At 47.1% G+C, this 20111-nt stretch overlaps 1 protein-coding gene across 3 annotated transcripts in view; it reads right to left on the reverse strand.

Moving 5' to 3' along the window:
• Window positions 1–20111, reverse strand: part of PCNX4 (pecanex 4) — a 355649-nt gene that overhangs the window by 325754 nt on the left and 9784 nt on the right. For all 3 annotated transcript variants that reach the window (XM_078660350.1, XM_078660351.1, XM_078660352.1), the window contains exon 2: window positions 560–1300. In XM_078660350.1, the coding sequence (XP_078516476.1) occupies window positions 560–1248 (689 nt within the window). In that variant the 5' untranslated portion in view covers window positions 1249–1300. The remainder of the gene's footprint in view (window positions 1–559; window positions 1301–20111) is intronic.

The following is a 20111-nucleotide window of genomic DNA, read 5'->3' on the forward strand; positions in this document are numbered from 1 at the left end:
TGAGCAAACTTTGAAAAAATATAACCACTTAAGTAGGCAAACAAAAAGAGTACGTAAATATGAAAACATGTTACACCAACAATACAATAACGATATAAATGCAATGACTACAAACTAATCTCAAAGATCAAAAGAATTAATTAGCTAGAGACCTCTATTCACATTATGGTTAGGCATGGTAGCAGCCCTGAAAATTATCATCTTGCCACAACTCCTATATCTATTCTTGGAAGTTAATGCGCATAAGACAATTGCAATTAGAAAATGTCTGCACTAAATATTTCATACACAACCCACATGCTTACTGGTTAAAGGATCAAACGTGTTTCTAACCGTGAGATTCAGTTTACCCAAACAATATGACGTGTAATCTATGGTAATATGTTTTTATATTGTCCATGTAGTAGAACTTAGGTTTTGTATTTTGACAGATAAGATATTACAAAAAAAGATGGAATACAGTTAGACTCCCCTGCTGCTCATTATATATTCTTGGTTTACAGTATACATCTGGAAACCACAATGCACAAGCAAATTAATATACAACCATAAAGTTTACCTGAATGCGAGATCCACTGCAATAAATGAATATATATAGAGAGGTCGCATGAGGGCAGTAATCTCATATGTATCCTGCGGCTGGAAAGTAGCGGTCTCTGTTGCTGTATTTACGATTAGTGAATATTCACCATTGCATATAGTTACCCATCCAAACAAAAAGATCATCACAGCTCCTCCAATGTTTTCATAAAGGGCGTATAATCTAGTTGGAAGCAGATACCAGGTTCCTAGCCCACACATCACTCCTGCTAGAATAGAATGAAATATGGCGTTGGCTATAAACTTCTTGCCTGGAATTATGAATTTCACGGTCTCAGAGCCAACACAACTTACAAACTCATACTCATCTTCATCCATTAGGGTACTTTGATTTTGTAGTCTTTCTACTGTCACTGTTTTCTGTTGAGCGTATCTGTTTATTATCTGGATGACGAAGGCAGCAACAAGCATTAGACTTCCTGAAAGTACAGTGCAGTAAAAGTCCTTCTGGGTTCTGAACTCGTAAAACACTGTCCCAGCTCCGCCAAAAAGCCATGGTGTGAGGAAAAGAACTACTTGGTTGACGTATACGTAAGGGGGCGCACAATATCCCAATTTAAAACGTGGACCTCCAAAAACAGTCTGTGGGAAGCGCTTCCAAAAAAACTCCTGTTTGTAATCATTCAACAAAGGAACATCTGGACCCATTCTTGGATTCACAACTCCTGGAATAGCCCCATCTTTTAGCAGACAGATGTTCCTACAAAGAAAGTAGTATTGTAGTTAAAACATTTTTGGGAAAACCAATAGTTTTAGTAAACATTAACAAAATTTCATGAAATATTGCACACAGTTACATTTGATCTGAAAACATAAGAAACAAACGTCATGGCAAAAATTAGAAGAGTATATCAAACATTTGTAAAAGCTTTTCCAACACTTCATTTATTATCTCAAGCCTTAATGAACAAGCCAATGGTAGAAAATCAAAGAAACCATCAACTTTATACCTACTTCTTACAAGTGTGGGTCACAGAAGCGGAGGTACGAAATTGGAAATGTTTTCCACAAACGAAAAAACTTAAAAAGGTCATACTAAATGTTGAATTTGGGCCTAAAAAGAGAATTAGAACCATTCAGTGTTAAACGTAAAGGCATTTTCCATGCCAGTTCATTTGGTTTCGGGGCTGGGGGGGGGGGGGGGTAGGTAAAAGGCAATCACTAGAGTTCAATAGCATATGTATCTTGAGACTTTAGAAAAGAGCCCCGATAGTATGTCTAGGCACCTATGCAAGCATGTGCCATATCACATATTTCCTGGCTGCCTATTAAATTTTTTTTTTTTAACACAGGCTGCCTATTAAATTATTTTTTTTAACATCTGCATTTAGTCAGAACTTCAGCTAAAAAGTAACAGTTTAAATAGTCAGTTGTTCTTCTAAGACTCAACCCAGAGCACATAGCACTCAAACGAAATTTGAGACAAAGCTGCGAGAAGGCACAAAGTTAGAGTATAAAAAAATAACATCTCAAAAACCCTGAATAGTCCTTAGTGTACGGTCACGATGTTTACTGGGGGAGGTGCATGCCACCACCAGGACCCCTCGTAGATCAGACTGTCCTTCAAATCTGGATAACAAATCCAGAGGCTAATACAAAGTTTTAAGAACTACAGGCTTATTTGACCAAGGATTTCAAAGAGTTTGTGCAATCAAACATCGCAGCCATTGTACAGACCTGGCCTGTATGGCAGCATGGCAAGAACTAAGCTAATGCTCAAGAAAAAACATCTTTGTTCCATTTGAAAAATGCAAAAAAACACTCAGGGGATGTAGTCATGCATTAAAGAGTTTTGTGGTCCGGTGAAACTAAAATGGAACATTCTAGCCTAAATGCTAACCATTACATTTAGTGTATACCCAAAATATCACTAAAAGAGCACTATCCCAGCTGTCAACATTTGCCGATGTAGGTTATCATGAGTTAGGAAGACACCAGCCAGGATAGAATGAAATATGAATGGAACACAGTATAATGAGAGTTCTGGAGGAAATCTTGCTCCTGTTTGCAAAAAAAGTTGAAACTGGGTGCCACTACGAGACAAGGTGGATCCTGTAAGGTGACCTCAGACATATCCATTCTGCTGGACATTTATTTATTTATTAAGGAGTTTTACATAGTGCTAGCCTGACCCGAGGGTATCGGAGCACTTCACAACTGTTTTTGAGCAAGATTCATACAAAAAGCAGTATTCTACATATAAGGTCGGCAGTACAAGTGTGCTGAGCAGCATTGAGGTAGTACGTGAGTCCTGAGATAACCTCAGAGTGCACGTTGTCTTGGGGTTGAACCAATTAAGGGGGGGGTAGTTGGGGGTCGAACAGCAGGGAGGAGGTAAGTCTTAGAGCTACAATGTCAGGAAGAGACGACAAGCAGGGGATAGCGTTTTGATGGTGACTATCCATTCAGGAGGGAGCGGTTGAGGAAAAGGACTTTAAGTTGTTTTTTTAATTTTGTGAAGGACAGGATAGTCCTGATACCAACTGGGATGGCGTTCTAGATTTTGGGTGCGTTTCCGGCGAAGGACCGTGCAGCAGTTTTTTGTTTGCGTGTTTTCATGGGGATGAGTAGTAGGGTACAGGAGCTCCTGTGGTTCCTTGTCTGACCAGCCCTCTTGAGTTTGGCAGACAAATACTCAGGTTTTCCTGTGTGCATGGCTTTATGTGTGAGGCAGGCAGTTCTGTATCTGGCACGCAGTTCGATTGGGAGCCATTTTAGTTCTCTGAATGCTGGCGAGACGTGATCGTATTTCCTGATTCCTGTGACCTCTCTAGCTGCTGCGCTGAGAGTAGTTTTGAGGACATGGTCCTGTTCTATGGGGGTGCTCTTCAAGTGGACGCTGAGGACAGCACCTTCTGAACCAGGCATTGTGTGGGTCACAAACATGCACTGGATATACTAATGATTGTTGCAATGTGTCTATCAATTGCTTGCTACATTTTTAAGTTGGTGGGTGTTTACATAACATAGGTTTTATATTATATGTAGAGTTTATGTATGGTACATATGATTTGCATAAACTGTAATGATCTTTTATGGTATTGAATATACAGCTGAAGTAGATATATAAAAGGGGTTTCTCTGGGGTGTTCTCAGATTTTAAATACGGTTAACAGGACATGCTTTATTTGTTGCATTGCTTGAAGTAAAGTGGTCTTAACAAGCACTGTGCATCCCTTTTCACTGTGGGGATAATCTGTGCCACCTCTTAATTGCCTCTGGAAAGATTGTGTAAGCTACATTCCTTGGGAGCGGAATTTGAAACAGTTTCTTTCAACAGGTTTACATCCACAAATAGCATGCACAAATTCTCAACCAGCTATATGCCTTATAATTATGGTTGCAAAATAGAAATTCCATACCTTTTTTTTTAATGCACCTACTTCCTTCTACGTTCTGCCTGCCTCTCCTGTATACAGGTTACTCTAAATCTCAAGCCTATCAGTCTTAAGCTCTTTTTGGAAAACATAATATGTATTAATTCTAGCAAGCCAATGCTTCTCATAGCCGCCCTCTAATGATCACATCTAAGTCAACAATGTACCACAAAGAAACTGCATTGAATGCCTGGAATGAGCATACAAAACTAACCCAATAACTAATGGGCTGACTACTAACTTTGGGCTCCCAGGTAGCATATTACGTGCCAAAAGGGCCTCAATGCCTCATCTGGCAGTAAGCGCTATATAAATGCAATTTAATTTAAACAGTCCAACATCCAGCATAACAAACCAAATTACACAGCAAAGCTACACTATAGTGGCTAAGAATAAAAGTGTAAATACCCTTGACACCACTTAAAGCCCAGAAAAGCTATTAAAAAATGTAGGCATAAAAGGGAAGATAATATATCGCTCTATGCAGATAACATCCTGTTACATCTGGCTTCTCCCCAACACTCGATAGCCTGAGTCATGTTTATCCTCCTAAACTTGGGAGAACAATCAGGATACTCGATTAACTGGTCTAAATCCACTATCTATGTGTTAAGCAGAACTCTCCCAGCCTTGCCAAGGAGATGTGAGGCTGCGGTGGTAACAGAGGGTTTCAAATACCTGGGAATATTCGTGAAGGACAGCCCAGATCAATTCTTCACACAAAACATACAAACAACACTGACACCTCCGCAGCGACGCTCAGCAATGTAGGAAACTCCAGCTTTCACTAATAGGACAAGCTGTGTTATACAAGATGATGGCATTGCCGCATTTTTTATATGCTCTACAGAATGCTCCATTTATAGTCCACCCATCATTTTCCAAGCGGTAAAGAGTGAGGTTCGAGATAAATTATTGGATGGGAAGCCCCCCAGAAAAGCCATGCGGAAGCTAATACGAGGGTGGTACGACAGAGGAATTGCACTTCCACGATTAGAAAGTTAATATTGGGCAGCACAGTTGACGGTAGTTACAATGGGTACATAGACCCCAGGACGACCCAGCTTATACAATGGACAGGCACTTATTGGGAGAGGAAGAATACCAGAGGGCTCTTTAAACGAAACCAAAAGGGAAAAAGTTGACAGGACCCACAGCCCCCACAATCACCCTCTGGCATAAAAAGAACAAAAGATTGGGGAGGAATGATAAGTTGACTCAGAATACGCCACTCAGGGTAAGTGAGAGACTAGGGGGATTGCACACAAGCAAAGGGTTCAACAAGTGGGTTGCATAGGGATCACGTCAGTGGGAGACCTTTGGAAAAGAGAGCAGGTGATCCCATTTGTGAACTCCAGTCAAAATATGACATGGCACCTACAGAATCATTTAGATACCACCAAGTAAGACACTCCCTTCGGGTGGCTATCCCACAGGGAACTAACCCCCAAGAGGCCTCACCCCTAAAGGACAGGCTCCTCACAGACTATATGGATAATAAGGTAATTTCCCTTACATATAAAAAGCGGATCTATGATGTAACAACGCAATCATTTAGATCGCGGTATATTACATCGCTGTTTTTACAACGCAAGTCGTTACGACTTGCGCTGTAGGGCGCTGGACTTAGGAATAGTATGATTTACTATTCCAACTCCAGCCTAGCTCCATTCCGGGTTTTGCGAGAGTGGAAGCAGGTACGCCAGTAATAGCAGGAGAGCGGGAGAGCGGCGGCGGCGGCGGCTGCAACGGGTGTGAGAACCCGAAACCCCCCCCGGGACAGAACCGGGGATAGAACCGGCAGAACCAGCATCGCGGAGCTCTCCAGGTCAAGGGTCACCCAGACGGCTGCGCCGGTGCTGCGGAGCAGCGGAGCCATGGAAGGAGCGCCCGAAGCTCGGGAGGCCGGCTGTGTTGCACCAGTTCTTGACCCTCAAGAGAGCGCTATCCGAGATCGAGACCGCAGCTTTTCCGGCAGCCCGACTGCGAGAGGCAGGTGAGGCAGAGAAACGCGTGGGGCAGTAGCTGCCAGAGGTGCTTTGGAGTGCTTTGGCCACCAAGCTCAGAGCCTCAGAGCAACTACCTGGCCCCAGGCTCCAAGCTCCAGGCTCCAAGCTCCGAAGTCCCGAAGTCCCACAGGCAGCCAACCACCTCTAGAGCCCCTTGAGTCAGCCGCCCCCCACCGGCAGCTGCAGTAAGCAGCGGTGAAGGAGCGGCACGTGGTGGGAGCCGGGGAGCCATGTGCAGACCGAAAGAGGAGTGAGGCTGAGGGGCATAGGGGGCTCAGTGGTGGCATGAGGGCCCGTGGTCTGTCGCGTAAGCTCCGCGGCGCTCCAGCTTGCTCCTGAAGTGGTTCTCACGGCCGCGACTGCCGGGGCAGGGGCCGAATGCAATCTGCCAAAACTGCCAATCTGCTCACAGAGTCCCCATAATCCCCCGAACCACCAAGTAAACAGCATCGGGGCCCTGTCAAAAAACCCCAAAAACTAAAAAATCCCTTCTTGGAGAAAGGCACAAAGCCACATAGTAAACCCGAAGGGGGGAATTACAGGGGAAATCAACTTCTGCTAAACTCTCTTCACTCCTCGAATCAGCGCCACCTGCTGGGAAAAAGTTTTCGCATCAATCGACCCAGACCGAGCAGCGGAAGGTGTTTCCCCGCTGGATCACCTCGGTATTTTGGACTAAGAGACGCTGTGTCTCTACTTTTCATCGTTCCCAAGAGCCTGCAAAGGCTCACTCCACGAAGAACCCGAAATACGCGAGAAAATGGCCGGCGTGTCATTTTGACTCGTTTCTGTGAGCCGGCAGAGGCTCCAAATTCCGTACGCTGAAGACTCATATGAACGCGGTGGTAGACCGCGCAGCCTACAGGTATTTGTTCCTTTCCCCGGAGAGTGAAAGACCGTGCCTGGAGGCGCTCTCCTCTCGGGGATTCTGACCGAGGATTCTATTTCCCTCTTATGTGTTCACTGAACAGAGTAAAAACCAGCACTTGGTGGAGACTTGTGCCTGGAGCTAGCAAAAACACTTTTCTTCGTGATTAGCAACGGAGTGCTTATTCTTTGCTTCTGGTGCACTAAGGGACTACGCTGTTTGCAGTAGGTTTCTTAGTACCTCTTTTGCTCGCATATATTTACTTTCCTTTTTTGGGGTTTGAACTATTAATGGTATAGCGAGCAGAGTGCAGCAGAGTGCAGCCAGGAGGAGGGGCGGCAGTGAACGCAAACGCGAGCCAACAAAGCGCCGAAGCCTCCGACGAAAGCCGCGAAAAAAGCGGTAAATACTCAAAATACTTAAACACCGAAACACGACAATCGGCGGTGAGGTGGCGGTAAAGAGCCGCGGAGAGAGCCGAGGGAGAGGGCGAGGGACGAGGGACTTGGTGAATTCGGGTAGCTCCGGGCGATCTGGGAGACGCCGGTACTTTTACCACCTTTGAGCCCGTGCCTGTCCCGCGTCTGTCCCGAGCCCTACGATCCTCAAGGGCGGATGAGCCTCCTAGGTTCTTTGCTCTTTGTTTCTGCCTCACCTCTCCTTCTCTGACAGGCCTGTGAGTAACCAAGCAGGCAACCAAGCAGACAGGAGCTCAGAATCCAGAGCCCAGAAGCGAGGTGTACGGAACAGAATATAGAGAGGAGAGCTGCGCCAAGCCTGCCAGCTTGTACAGCGAGAGAGTACGAGCAAAGACGCGGATGCTGTGGACGCTGTGGACACTGTGGATATTGGTTACGCACCACGGAGTCGAGGCACTGTGGCCCCCCCAACTAACTTTTGGCTCAGATAGTTGCTTCACAGTTGAACCATCCAGCTGGCCCCACCACAGCATCGCAGCACTGCATGTTCCGTAAGTGTTCCGTAAGTGTTACCCAACGCAGCGCAGCGCTTAAAGCATAAAAAGCTCAAAAATATAAGTGACGATCTTTAAAAAGACACGAAATCACAGTCGAGAATATCTGGCATTTGCACATCAGGTGAGGGGCGTCGTTTCTACTGAAAGGACAGTGCAGGGTTTACTGGACCCCCTCCCACCTCTTGGCTGACATCAGCTTTTTAGCCATTATGAGATCAGGCAAAGAAAGAAGAAGTATTTCTACAGTAGTGAGTAACCGGAAGAAGAAAAACAAGTTACTCAATGTCTCTTCGGACAGCCTCGAAAAATTAACAAGGCCAATAAAAACTGGCACAGAGGACAACATTTTGGTTACCCTTGAGCATGAAGCAGAGGGCTCAGTTCTAGGTAAAACAGATCAACAAATTTATAACCAACAAAAACCACAAAAACCTCTTGTACAATCTAAAATTTACTCCAAGTTTGCCTTTGTGAAAGATGCTGGGGCCGTGCTAAACGATATGAGCCCCATTCAGAAGGGCCTTCCTTCCCTTTTGCTTCCGGAAATAATCATCCTAACAAAACACGACGTTGCGGACTCGGCAAGAGCCCTAAAACCGGCACCGGTATTGGCGAGTCATTTGGTCAAGGAAAGTCCATCTAAACCTAACAGAGACTCAACGCCCACCTTAATCACAGTGGCAAACAGTCTTCAATGTTCTGAAACCGATGGATATAATCCCAGGTGGCAAAATAAAAATGTTGAAGCGAATAAGGATGCAAGCGAAATAAGGGAATATAGAGCAGATGAGCCCGATGATCAAGCCAAAGAGCCTACTCCCAATGAGTACTTAGAACAGCCATCATCTCCAAACTACTCATTCGATGCCACCTCAGCAAAAAAATCACAGCGGGAGTCCCCTGATCTGGCTTTGGAGTTAAACAGCTTACACCAAACAAATCATCCTGGTCCAAATACGACCCAGCATGTGCTAGCAAGACCTGCACACACCACTGCCTTGGAGTCAAACATCTCACCTCAAGTGAGACCCTTGGTTTCAACTATAACTCAGCACTCAGGGTCAGCATCAGTAAACAGCGCATTTCCCTTGACAAGTGAAGAATGGGAGAAAAAGGCGGACACATCCGCCCATGGTAAAGGTGTCACGCTACCTCATGATACAGAAAATAAAACGGTTAATTCCCCAAAGACTCTAAACACAGAAGAGAGCGGGCTCTGGGCATCACTGTTAAACACCATGAACATCACAACGAAAGCAATGGAATACCACTCGGACAAGATGGATATCCAATTAAATCTGCTAACCCGCTTAACGACCCACGTCATTAACATCGACACCAAGCTATTAGATTCGAACGAGTTGATTAAAAAAGTTCAATCAAAAACCACAATCAACCCACCAAGCTGCACTTGCTACTCAATCATTGATAAATTATCATCTTTACCAGATGTAATGAGTGAGCTCTTAACTGACATAAAATCTATAAACGACTCCCACAGAGCAGCATGGGCAGAAGCAAGCAGGAAAAAAAAAAACAGATTGCGAGATAACGGAGAAAATCCAATCGGTGGTTATTCCCAACGCCACATCAGTCTCAAACAACTTACCAATTCACCCTAAGGAACCGAATGAACAGAACCAACAACAAACGGGAGGGGCACCCAAGCTCCGGCATGACGAAAACCAGCAGAGTTCAACCAGAGAGCCGTCCGCCATTGTAGAAAGCGGGGAATATATATGCAACAAACAACAGTCTGCTAAACAAAGAAGGAAAATGAAGAGAAAAGGGAGAAACAAGATGGGCTCTATAAGAACATACTTCCCACAAGCAAACAAATTGCTGCCAGAATTAGAAAAAGATCAAAGAGACACTAAGGATGATCTAAGCAAAAGGTCAAGGGAAAGCCGTCCAACCTCCCCTGCCCTCACAAGCCCAGAGGCAATCCCTGCCAAGAACAAAGCAACAGACATTGATTTTATAAGGGGTTCAGCTGAAGAAGCTCGTGAACAAGTCGACTCAGGGGCGACAAGCAAGTGTTAAAAAAATCCCTTCCACATCAAGTCAATGAGGCCACAAACTGCGGAAAACCTGGTGGTACAACCGATTGGAGGAACTAATCCTTGGAATTCCGCCATCCGTATCTCCACATTAGCAAAGAAAAACGAACCCAACACAACTTTGGACAAGGAACCCCTGATTCAGAGAGTGCAAAATCCAGGATCAACCCAAAGTACAGCCCCAATATTAACATCGGGGCAAAGGCAGGACAACAACAATTGCCAACTTGGGTCAGCTGACGCAAAGTGAGCAAGCGTCTTTAGACTACAGCAATTGCAAGAATACAGCACGGGTATCAACAGCTAACTCGGGTCCGCCGACCCAAAGAGAGCTAAACTCCCAAGAAAGTTCTCAAGACCATAGTAACTACAAAAGCGTAGAATGGGCGTCAAATCCCGAACAGCGGCAGGAGGCCACCAACCACAAAGAGCCCAAAACAATACTCTTCATTCCAGACTACAGATCCAAAGGCCGAGAAGATATTTTAAATCAAAGGAATATCTTACGAGTTTTGAACTCTATTACATCTTTAGCTATGCTAACCACTTAAGATTTGGAGGCTGTCGAATTCATCACTCTCAAACATCTATCAGAGCAGGAAATAACAAAAACAATCTGGAACTCTGGAGAATCGGCGAAAAAAATCTTAAGAGAGGAAAACCAACTAAAAGCATGGGGGATTCGAATCAAACCATTCTTCATCCCAGGCTACCCAGCTCCATTACTCCGCAAAGAAAATGCTAACCTGTCTTTGAGCAAACACCGTCCAGATATTCCCATAAAATCAATATTAAGAGGAGCACGAGGAAGCTCAATTGATCGAAAGGCCGGTACACCCCCCCTGCAAAAAATGTATGGTCCTCGGACCCAAAATCAAGAATGGGACTGGATCGCAAAAACAATTAACTTCAGACAGTGCTGCCAATGACAATCTGCAGAGCAAATTGGCCCCCCCTCAAATACAAATCGGTCGCTTAAATTGTGTTCTTGGAACATAAACGGTCTAAGAGCAAAAATCACCAACAAAGATCTAAAGCTATATTTTCAGCAGCATGACTTAATACTGTTACAAGAAACCTGGTCAGCAGAACCGCTCCATCTCCAGGGCTTTAAAACATACCACCTCCCAGCAAGGAGAACCTCAAAATTCGGTCATGAGAAAGGTGGTTTAACGATATACACCTCGATACAAACAATAAACCACGTAAAAGAACTGCTAAATAAAAATATTTCGGGAAATGAAAACGGGATCATTGCGGTCCAGCTGGAAATATCAACACTGGGTTCCAATAGGCAAGAACTTATGCTGGTTAATACCTACCTGCACCCAAAAGGAAAAAAACGGCGCCACTGCCCTGGTGACAGAACTGAACAAACTAATAACGGAAGTGGACAATCCGAACCTTATAGTGTCAGGAGACTTTTTTTTTTTTTTTTTTTGGATTATAAACTTTTATTATAATTCGTGCTTTCATACACAGCAGTGTGCCTACAACCACATGAGGCCGGCAGCGATACACATACATTTCTGTAACGGTAAAGAGGACAGTAATACCACAGGGCAAATATTCGGGCAAAGCCAACTTCAAGTCATGAAATCAGGAGCTACATCATACCAGGGCAATCAGTCATTGGACAGGCATTTAGGTGGTAGGAAATGGGAGACACAATACGTGAATCAATGGAAGTGTCAACAGAGCAATACAACAGTAGGGAGTGTGGTATGACAATAATCAGACACAAGACGTATTCGCACCCCCCCAAAAAAAAAATAAAAAAAAAAATAAATAAACAGCGGCATGACATTCCTAATACATAGTGGTGTGGGTGAGAAGCAGAGTAAACCAGCATTATAGTCTATAGCAGCAATCAGTCACGGTCTCGCAGTTCAGCCAGCCTCGCAGAGTCGCGCAGCCTCACAGAGATGCCAGTCTGGTGGTAACCTATACCTCCAATAAGTTAACAGCAGTATGGCCTTCAGACTCCTCACTCCTATCGACCTGATCCTATGTATTGCACATGTATCTATTACAATTCCTCTGCTGGGGTCACATTAAGAACGTCAGTTCCCTCCGCCCCTTGTGGTGCATGTAAAAGTAGGTATGTCTGCAGTGGACCCCAGATGTCAGCCGGCCTAGATGTCAAAGGCAGTAGCTCCGAGAAAATTCCATACTGCTCCTGACAATATAACATATCTTGTAACCAGTCTTTGAATTTAGGGGCACGACCCCGCCCCCACCTGCATGCCAGATGTCTCCTTGCCAATAACAATGCAACATTAGTGTATTTCCTAACATTCCTCTGTATGCGTGCAGTATAACCCAGCAGGAAAAGTAGCGGATCTAATTCCAATGTAATCCCTATCATAAGGGAGATGCCCTCACTAATTTGCGACCAATACTCCTGTACCTGCAGGCAATTCCACGCTAAATGGAGGAAATCCGCCCCCTCCTGTCCGCATCTCTCGCATCTATCTGAGTCGGCTAATCCGAACCTGACCTTTCTGACCGGAGTGTAATATAGCCTATGGAGGAACTTGTAATGGATAATTTTAAAGCGACAGCTAGACATCACCTCACCCGATAGGGCACAACAATATTCCCACTGGTCATCCGTGATTTCCCTGCCAAGGTCATGTGACCAGTGCGACCTAGCCGCGCTCTCCACAGCCGGGAATTCCTTCCGGAGGCTCTTATATATGGTTGACACTAGATGCGCACCATCCGTGCTACTGAGCACAATAGTGAGTGGGGCAACACTGGGGGGTTCGCGAGGGAAGTCGGGTAGTAAGGTTCTCAGGCCCTCTCGCAACCGTAAAAAATAGAATATCTCTAAGGGGGTAGGCGTACTATTCCCAAAAAAATTGTCTCGAGTACGAAATATCCCGTCGTGAAACAGATCGCCCCATGTCCGAATCCCTAAACGGCGACACATGTTCCAGAATCCCAATTCTTGGAGGAGCGCCATCTGCGGGTGATAAGTCAGTGGTAGTCGAGCCGTGTAAAGTAACGAGGTCTGCAATCGTCTCCCTATTCTATGCCATGCATCCATTGTACAAGTTACCGTATTTGTCTGCATTTCCAACACCGATATGGGTGCATGAACCACTCCGTCCAATGGCAGTGGGTGGGCTATCCAGTCTTCCGCTGCAACCTGCGGCATGAAGGCAGCAGGTTTCAGCCAGTAATATAGGTAGTGTGCCTGTGCGCTCAAATAATAAACTTCAAAATCAGGGATGTCGAAACCTCCCACATTATAAGGCTGTGTCATGACTGCCCATCGAAGACGCGCCTGTTTGCCCCCCCATCCCAGACGTATAAGTTCGGAACGTAGGGTTTTGAAAAAAAAAGCACCCGGGTGATAAGGTATATTGAGGAACAGATATAGAAAACGCGGCAAAACCACCATTTTTATGAGGGAGACTCTAGCCGCCAAGGACAGTGGGAGTTTGATCCAACGGGTCACCGAGTCCGCCAGTTTAGTTATAGCCACCCCATAGTTCAGTCGCAATGTGTCTCCCTTGTCTCTCGAGAGTTGTATCCCCAAGTATCGCAACTCCGAAGAGCACCATTCCAGAGGATAATCGAGCTGGAATTCCGACACAGCAGGTGTTAGGGGGAAAAATTGGGACTTACTCCAGTTGATGGAGATGCCGGAAAGGGCACCGAAGGCGACAAACTCTCGCAATAATGCGTTCAAGGTAGTCTGGGGCTCCTTGACGTACAGCGTGACATCGTCAGCGTATAGCGAAATAGAGAGCTGCCGTTGAAAGCAGTTAAATGCGCTGGGTTTGTGTAACTGTCGGATGCGGCAGGCCAGCGGCTCTATCACTATGGCAAAGAGTAAAGGGGAGAGGGGGCACCCCTGTCGAGTACCCCTCGTTATTGCAAAAGTATCAGTCAGGAGGCCGTTCGCAAGCACTCTCGCCTTCGGAGCCGTGTATAGTAAACGCACCCAAGCAATAAATATCGGGGGGAAGTCCATCCTCTGCAATACCGTAAATAAAAACCCCCATTCCACGGAATCGAAGGCTTTTGATGCGTCCAGAAAGACAGCAGCGAGCGGTATCTCAGGGCTCACCGTTTGGATTAGGGAGAAAACAGTACGGAGATTGTGCGATGTAGATCTCGTGGGGACAAATCCCGACTGATCAGGCAATATGAGCGTGGTCATGAGCAGAGAGAGTCTCGTGGCGAGCACTTTGGCAAGGATTTTGGCATCACAGTTCAATAACGATAATGGACGGTACGAGTCACATTGTGTGGCATCTTTACCCGGCTTAAGCAGAGACGTAATTACAACCTCTCTCATGGAATTCGGCAACACACCTACTTCCAAGGCATCCTCAAACACCTCTCGCAAGACAGGAGCCATGACATCTATATAACATTTATAAAACTCTGCGGGAAGCCCATCGTGACCAGGTGCCTTCCCATTGCTCAAGGACATTATGGCATCCCGCACTTCCTCGAGTTCGAGCGGGGCTCCTAGAAACTGTCTATGGGCATCGCTTATCCAGCAGAGTGCGATATCCCCCAGGAAGCTGCCCAGTTCAAAGTCCCCAGTCGCTCGCGATGTATACAGTTGCTCATAGTGTGTTTGGAGTGTGGTCAGTATACCAGCTGAGTCTTTGCATGTCTTCCCAGCCGCCAACTGTAACTCAAGGATAGTGTTAGAACCTCGTGCTATTCTAACTGCCATAGACAGGGCCCTACCCGGTCTCCCTCCCTCATTGTACGCGCGAGCTTTCCAGTGCTTACCCTTAAACTGTGCCTCTCTATGCGCCTCTGCTTCGTATTCTGACAATTTGGCCCTGAATTCCTGCTGCTTAGACCCTGTGTCTCCCCGTACCATGTCTCTCTCCAGAGCCCGCAGGTCTTCTTCCATCCTATGGAGCGTGTGCTGTATGGTTTTCAGTACCCCAGAGCTTTTAGCAATGCACCACCCCCTCACTGTAACTTTGAAGGCCTCCCAGACCGTTTCCACACTATCCACAGTATCCTTGTTACGAGGAAAAAATTCTGCGATATCATCTCTAAGTTCCTCCCGGAAAACCGTGTCTAGTAGAATGTTAGGGTGCAATCGCCAAGGTGGCCGTGGTTTACTAAACCCTGGCATGTCTATAGTTATTAGAACCGGGCAGTGATCCGATTGTGTCCTGGGTAGGTGTTGCGCAGTCAGGATATGGGGTGCTAGATTTCTCGATACAAAAATATAGTCAATTCTAGCCCATGTTCCCGTATATGAAGTGAAGTGTGTGCCATCCAGCAGGTCAGGGTGAAGGTGTCTCCATCCATCAACTAATCCCTCATCATCCACTATCCCCCTAAGGACATCTCTCGCTCCAGGATGGTAGGTCGAACAACCATCCGCTCTATCCAGCCCTGGGCGTAACGCAACATTGAAGTCTCCACCCCAAATCAGATGAGCAGACCCCACATCCACCACCATACCCCAGAGCGCAGTAAAAAAATGGGGGTCATCGATATTAGGAGCATAACAATTGGCAATGGTGAGTGTCTCCCCACCCAACCTCCCCCACAACACTACATATCTCCCCTCCTTGTCTATACAGTGACCCTGCAGCTCAAATGGGAGGGCGCGATGTATAAGGATGGCAGCACCCCTGGCGTACGAAGAGTAGTTCGAGAAAATCCGCACACCCGCCCATCTGGTACCGAAATTGGATGTGGCTGATGGGGGGTTGTGAGTTTCTTGTAGCATAATCACCTGCACGTTATGCCTATCCCAGTATGCCACCAACTGTCTGCATTTACGCGTGTCCTTAAGCCCCGGCACATTCCATGATAAAAAGGTACATTTGTTAACTCCCTCCATTCCCATTAATGTCAGTAGTGTGCATCCTTTGAAAGGTACCCTGTGTCAGCCAAATCAACAGTATGGTGCAATCTCTCTTGCCCATACCAATAAACCAGTACAACATTTTATCTGTTTGCTTGTGTAGATCGCACTCATTCAACTCACACAACCCCCAGGCATTCCCCCATTCCCTCCCCGCCACCCACTGAAGCAACCCCAACTTGCCAGGTTCGTCATCCCCCCCTACCCACCCCAACGTCCCAAACAGCCAAGGGTGAGAACATACCCTATACCAACAGTAACTGTATGGGTAATACCCGCTAGGTAGCATTCCAGGTGGCACACATTTCCCCCTCCGCTCCACCAGCTCCCTCAGGCGGGGCCTATCCAGCCAGTGGGAGAGGGGGGGAGGCACCCAGCGAACAGAATCGAACTCAGCTTCCTCCGGGCCAATCCCCAGATTCATCTTAACGGGAGGAGTAGATCCCACCAACAAACATAAGCACAGCCAAGGAGTGACCTATGAAGCAGTACTCACGCACATGGATCAAATCGAAACAACAAAGTCTCAAAAGCTGCAAGATCATTGTTCATCATCCTCCATATGTTCGTGTCTCCGGTCCGGCTCATCCTCTCCATCCCCATTTCGATGCGCCGTACGTTTGTAGTGTTTGATGAAGTCTTCTACTTGTTGCGGTTTCGTGAAAAACCTCTGACGCCCCTGACAAGTGACCCGCAGGCGAGCCGGATAGAGCAGGGCATAATCCACCTGGAGATTGCAAAGTTTCGCTTTGACATCGAGGAACTTGCGACGTTCCTCCTGCACCATGGGCGTGAAATCTGGATAGATCGTAAAATTGTTGCCATCAAAGGAGAGCGTATTAGGGATACTGCCTTGCGTGCGGCTCGAACCTCTATCTCTATAGTTCAGCAAGCGGGCAATAATAGGTCTCGGCTTCATGCCCGGTTTGGGCACAGGGCCCAGGGATCTATGCGCCCTCTCCACTATAAACTGGGGTGAGAATGCTTCCTGGCCCACTGCTGCTAGCAAGAGTTTTTCAACATATTCCTCCATTTTCCCCACATTGGTGGATTCCGGAATACCCACTAGGCGTATATTATTGCGCCGGCTTCTCGCCTCCAAATCCTCATTCTTGGCAGCTATAGTGCGCAGTAGGTCATCCATCCGAGTAAGCCGCGTCGTGTGCTGCCTCGATGTATCCTCGATATCCGAAACTCGCTGCTCCGCTTCCTTAAGTCTCCCCTCATGCACATCCAGTTTGTGGACAACAGCATCCATCCGGGACGACATCCTGTCTACCGCTATGGTCGCAAATCCTTGCCGCATCTCACGTAGGAGTTCTTGGACATCCATGGATGTGGTTGGCTGGCCATCACCAGAATTACCGGCCTCAGTTTGTTTCTGTTGTTCCGGGCTGGTGCGAGTCCCCTTTTTGGTAGCGTCAAAAGTGAGTTTTGGCTGTCGCGCATCTGGCCTGCCCATTTTCGCCACCGGTCAGGGCGACGCACACGGTATGCAAGGAACAGCGCCACCAGTAGCAATCCGTAATGGCAAGTGTGTGGACCAAACCAGCCGGCGTATCTCGCTAAACTTCCAGGCACCCCCTGGAATCAGGAAACACGTAGGATGCGAATGTGAGGCCAGGACAGGGCTCTGCCGATTCTTCCTAGCCGCAGGTAGCGCAGCAGACCTAGAACCGACAATACCTCGGCCGTCTACAGCAAACCGGGCACCTCGTGCACCAGCAGATGTTCTGCACTCTGAGGTCGCAGGGTCCCCAAGTCTCAAGCAGGGTGGTCGGGAGCCCGCTCCAGGTAGAAAACACAATTGCCACACCAACGCCGGCTGAGCAGGAGTAGGTGCATGTACTCTAGTTGCTGAGTTGTATACAGTCTTCGTTATGGCACCCTAATCTGGAAGAGCGCAGCCAATTGTCTGTCCCTACGCTGATGTGCACTCAAAGGGTAGTACCACGCTGCCTCCTCAAGGAGTGTAGGCACCAATCGCAGGCTAGCGTATTTCCCGCTATTATCAAGGCCAGAGGTAGAAGATGGGGGGGTGCCCTACACAGTAGCAATTTGTCAGTTCCTCCTTACCGCGTTGCCGATAGCGCCGGTCACCCTCTGGCGGACCCAGCTCCTCGTCTCTCGTAGGTGGTAGGACGACCTACTCAGCCAGCAATCGGGGGCAGTGGAATCCCCACTAGCACACAGTGGCAGCACACAGTCAAGCGTATCCCCTCTCCTCCTCAGCACAATGTGGGCGAGCCGCGTAATTCGTCCCTAGGACGCGCCGTTCACAGCGCAGTGTTTTTTTCACCGGTGCCAGCTGCCATGTTTTCGAGTCCCTGCAGGGCCCTGGTAGCGCTCACTAGTAACCACAATGAAGCGAGAGTTGCAGGGGTTGCAGGCGTTCAGTGCGCAGGCAGGACAAATCTTGTCAGGGCCAGCCATACAGTCACTCACGTTGCCGGTAACCGCTTCACGCAGGGCTCACAGCAGTCATCCCTCGCTTCCGCCGCCTCGCTGTCTGCAAGTGATTTTCGCGCCAATTGGGGCCTGCCCTTCTCCTCGGAATCCCCAGCCTAGCGTCGCCAGGCAGGCCGCCCAGCCGCGTAGCCTCCTCCACCGGTCAAGACCGCTGGCGACGGAAGAGCCGCTCCCGTCCAAAGTCCGCCAGCTATCGGCTCCAAAATTGTACCGGAGCTTCAGAGGATCCCCCTTTACAGATGGGAGAAGTTACAGCCCGGTGGAGCGCCGAGAACAGGATAATTGCAGGATCAATGTCGCCGGGATGTGGGAGCCTCACGGAAAGGCGTCCATTCACAAGTGCGCCACCTAGCGCCCCCAGTGTCAGGAGACTTTAATATGTTCCTTTCGAAATCCTCAGGGAAGAATTATCCAATGGAAGATTATCTGCATGTCAGGGGGATTCCAGCTCTGGATGTGTGCCCTTGGGGCAAACAAACAAATCTATCAAAAAGCTTTACAGAAGCCCTAACCAATTTGGGTCTGATTTCGGCAAATGGGCAATTGCCGGGGGATCGTCCCCAAGCAGCAACCTTCCACAACTTGATCACATCATCGGCGATCGACTACACCTTCTTGTCTTTTTCATTGCTCACATTTGTACCAGACTTTAAAATCGGAATATCTGACTGTAGTGACCACCTCCCGCAAGAACTGTCACTGAGGGCACAAGGGACAGCGCTAACATTTTTAGCAAACGGCCCAAAGCAGACAACCTCAGAAAAATGCAACAGAATTAAGTGCAACACTAGCGACCCAGTTCGATTAATGCAAGAAGTAAAGATGTGCTGGGAAAGTGCTGCTGAGCTGAATGACAACAAAATACTCGCCTGGGAGTCCTTCTTGAAATCCTTTGGCCTAAAGAACTCTAAGCTTAATGTCGCTAAAGAAACCGACGTACGGACAAGCCAAAATAAATCATCGCCTAGCATGACAAGCAACCAAAAATATTACCCTCAATCCTCTCAAACGCCTATTCTAAGGGCAGTAAAAACAGCCATCAATAGAACACTTCGCGAGCTGCGGAAAAATGAGAGAGACAACGACTCAGTGTCTAAATTGAGATCACTAAAGTGCAAAAGAATAAAATCCTGTGGCGAATCAAACAAGAAGCCGCGGAAAAAACTTGGGCAAAACTTCTCTATGATTCAAAAAATAATAACAGTGCAAGATTTTGGAAAACCGTCAATAAAATAGATAATCCGAACGCCCCTGGAGTGAACTCCCACATCACAGAGGCATCCTGGGTAAACTATATGTTCAAACACTTTAATGATGAAGTACCAAGCATGGGCCATCGAAATCCGGAACTCTGTAAGCCAATCGCGACGCCCCTAAAGCCCCTAGCTGTGGACTCCAACTTCCCGAGTTCGATTGAACAACTGAAGGGACGAATTGCGAAAGGACGGAAGGAGGGAGCCCCAGGCCCAAATGGAATCCCTCCCATTGTATACAAACAAGATCCAACCTATTGGGCTGAACAACTCCTCCCGCTCTTCGTAGAAACCAGGAACGCTGAACAATTTCCGTCCTCCTGGAGGGGTTCAATAATAGCTCCAATCTATAAAAAAGGCAACAAGAATGAGGCTAAGAACTACAGACTCATAGCGCTTATAGATATAGATGCAAAATACTTTTCAGGGCTACTCTTGGAAGAACTAACCTCCTGGGCATCAAACAAAAAATTAATCCCTATGAACCAGACTGGATTCCCAAAAAATCTAGGGACCTCGACTAACATCCTAGCCCTCTCCTTGCTGATAGATGCTGCCATTAAACATAAAAAAAACATTATATGCGTGCTACATCGACTTCTCAGCCGCTTTTGATAGCATTGACAGAGGGAAACT

This window comes from Lissotriton helveticus, chromosome 9 (assembly GCF_964261635.1).
Source record: "Lissotriton helveticus chromosome 9, aLisHel1.1, whole genome shotgun sequence".
Taxonomy (NCBI): Eukaryota; Metazoa; Chordata; class Amphibia; order Caudata; family Salamandridae; genus Lissotriton; species Lissotriton helveticus.